The sequence below is a fragment of the Anneissia japonica genome, unplaced genomic scaffold (genome assembly GCF_011630105.1).
Source record: "Anneissia japonica isolate Jap-2015-1 unplaced genomic scaffold, ASM1163010v1 scaffold4457_len22135_cov106, whole genome shotgun sequence".
Lineage (NCBI taxonomy): Eukaryota > Metazoa > Echinodermata > Crinoidea > Comatulida > Comatulidae > Anneissia > Anneissia japonica.
Window position 1 is genome coordinate 5,984 of NW_022758430.1, and position 2,791 is coordinate 8,774.

General features: G+C 33.2%; 1 protein-coding gene across 1 annotated transcript in view; it reads right to left on the reverse strand.

The window, feature by feature from the left end:
• The window catches only part of LOC117125281 (transport and Golgi organization 2 homolog), a 6,793-nt gene extending 5,370 nt beyond the window's left edge, over positions 1–1,423 (reverse strand). The window contains exon 1 of the mRNA XM_033271753.1: positions 1,030–1,423. Coding sequence (XP_033127644.1) covers positions 1,030–1,171 — 142 coding nt within the window. The 5' untranslated portion in view covers positions 1,172–1,423. The remainder of the gene's footprint in view (positions 1–1,029) is intronic.
• Between the last annotated feature and the right edge of the window lie 1,368 nt (positions 1,424–2,791).

Sequence of the window (2,791 nt, forward strand, 5' to 3'; positions counted from 1 at the left end):
TACTTATACAGAATTTTACTACCGTATATTATCTGTCTCTTATACACATCTAGATGTGTATAAGAGACAGGGTTAGCAAAAAGGTATGTTTTGTACTCTCGTGAAAATGATGAAAATAATACCTAAGTTAAATGATTTAAAGTTTTCTTTTTATTTTCAATGAAAAATAAATGCGATCGTTAATATCGATCTTGGTACAATGTAAACCTGTAATCATATGACTACTTATACAGAATTTTTACTATATTATAGGTCTAGACTAGGACCAGGCCTCCTACTATAGTATAGAGGCCTAGTCCAAGACCTTGTTGCAAATCCCAGCCCACATAAGCCTAACCTATAATGCCAAGCATAGGGCTCGTGATCGCGGTACCCTGACGTATTAAAAATTAGCAGACGCACTGGGAAGCGTTGTTCACGGCATTGGACTGCAGCGAAAAATGATTCCCCCATCATTAATGGAACAGGCCCACGTCATGCTTGGCTGATTAGTTTTGATTTACATTTCGCAAGTCTAGTGCCATACGCAGCAAAAGTCTGTTTCTAGTGTTGTTGTCAATGCATTTCATAACCAGGCTGGTTTTTTGATTTACGTTTTGGAATAGAATTTGGAGAGGGCGTTTGATCAAGTCAGACCTACGTTTTGAATTTGAATTACATTTTAAAGAAATTAGAACTACATTTTGAAAAATTTGAACTACGTTTTGAAAAATTAGAACTTCATTTCGGGAAACTAGATCTACATTTTGAGAAATTTACGTCTACGTTTTGATAAATTATACATTGAATTTTGCAATTACATTTTGATTTTAACATGGACTTTTGCTGCGTATGGCACCCCATACTACACTATATTCCCAACTTATACCTTGCTCATGGATGTCACTAAGCCTATTCCTAAATTAAAACATATTTGGTTACGGTACCGTTGCTTACAAATGTGGGGGCAGTGGTGGATTTAGGATTATGTGAGTGAGGGAGCTGTCGTAGTTTAGTTAAAAATGATATTGCGTGTTAAGATTGACTTACCATACAGCGTATCCTTGTTTGATCCCAAAAAATTGGCGTGGCTTGTTGGTCTGTTAAAGTATTCTTCACGATTAAAAGCTAGTACAAGTTTGTAGCCGCTAATTTCTGGATCTTCATTGACCATAAACCAGGTAACACACATTATTCAGTTTAGAAACGTTGTTTTTTTTGTTTTTTTTTTAAATCTTGCCTGTAACTTCTGGGCCGGTAACTCCTCCGGATGACGTACTAAATTTATTATATATTATTATCGTTATGACGAGACTTAAAAGTGTTGAATGAGTCCGATTTAATAACTGATCCGTTCAACTACCACGCCAGCTTTAAAAAGCTGTTATCTGTACCTGTGGGTATGCTGTCCAAATTTCCAAGTGGAACTAATCGAGAGGGCGTGCTCATGTAGTTCTTATTGAAACTGCTTTAAATGTTTTGTTGCTTGACCTTTAATTGTTAATTGGTCAATATTCTTATTGTATAGGCCCACTAATGATGAATAGAAGGTACTATTTTGCAAAAAAATCGATACACGACATATATTAAATATTAAGAACGACTTCAGAAGTCAATAATTAAGACATTGTGAACATTAAGTCGGATAAATTAGAAAATGACATTCATGAAAAAATGACTATAACGCTTTAATATCGTTACTAAATGCAAGTAAAACAAGTTTTTTCGTCAATTTTCGTCACATAATGTCTACTGATTTGTAATTGACAACAAACTTAATCATCACTTGGCAACAAACTTAATCATCACAAGTGTTTTTATTTCTGCATTTCAATACCAACGGCTATTAAAACAGCAAAACTAATTCCTCCATGATCTTAATGAATATGAACAATGAAAAAAAAAGTTATTGTGATGAAATAAATACTGTAATACATGATAAAACATTTCTAGATTTTCTGGCTATAATATTTTTCATGTTTTATTATCTTGAAAAATACCATAAAACATTAACAGTGTCTTTAGTCTTATATTATAATTTCCGTCCTAAATTCACATGAATTAAAGAAACATACTGTAATTTTCAAATTTTCAAGAATGGTTATCATTCTCCACCCTCATAAAGTATATACGTGCTTGAAATACCCTTGAAATGGTCTCATATTTGATCTGAGATTGATCTGAAATGATCTGAGACCATTTCGGTCCCAGATCATTTCGGCCGCCGCTCATTTCGGCCGCCAGATTTTTAACAATAGAAAGTATGGCGCGCCAATAGAGTTCCATTGGTAGTGTGGTTGTTGCAGGATGCGGAAGCGTAGGCAAATAATAATCTGGCCGTTTTTTATTTAACTTAGGCATAGGCCTACATATCTGTATGTAATGCATGCTTATGCCCACGTGTTTTTCATTAGGTATATATTAATTTTTGTGTTAATAAAATATAATAACGCCTAATGATACCGTAATTATTCACATTTTATACTAGGCCTACTGTATTTTTCTGTAGAAAAAAGGCCTAGTTGTAGTTAATTTTAACTGATGATAGTCGTACACTAATGAGTTATGATAGTCGTACAGTAATGAGTTGTGTGTCACTATAATGTAATTTTGTACTTTTTATCTTTGGAATGTTATAAACGGATGTTCGTTGTTATGAATTATTGTAACAATTATATGAGTGCAGAAACTGATTTACCATAATGATTTTAATTTGTTCTTTACAGGTAGATGATGAGGGAAAATATATTCTGCCTAAAACTAGTTTGATTGATGGCTAATTATATGTTTTGTATTGTTTTATATATATATA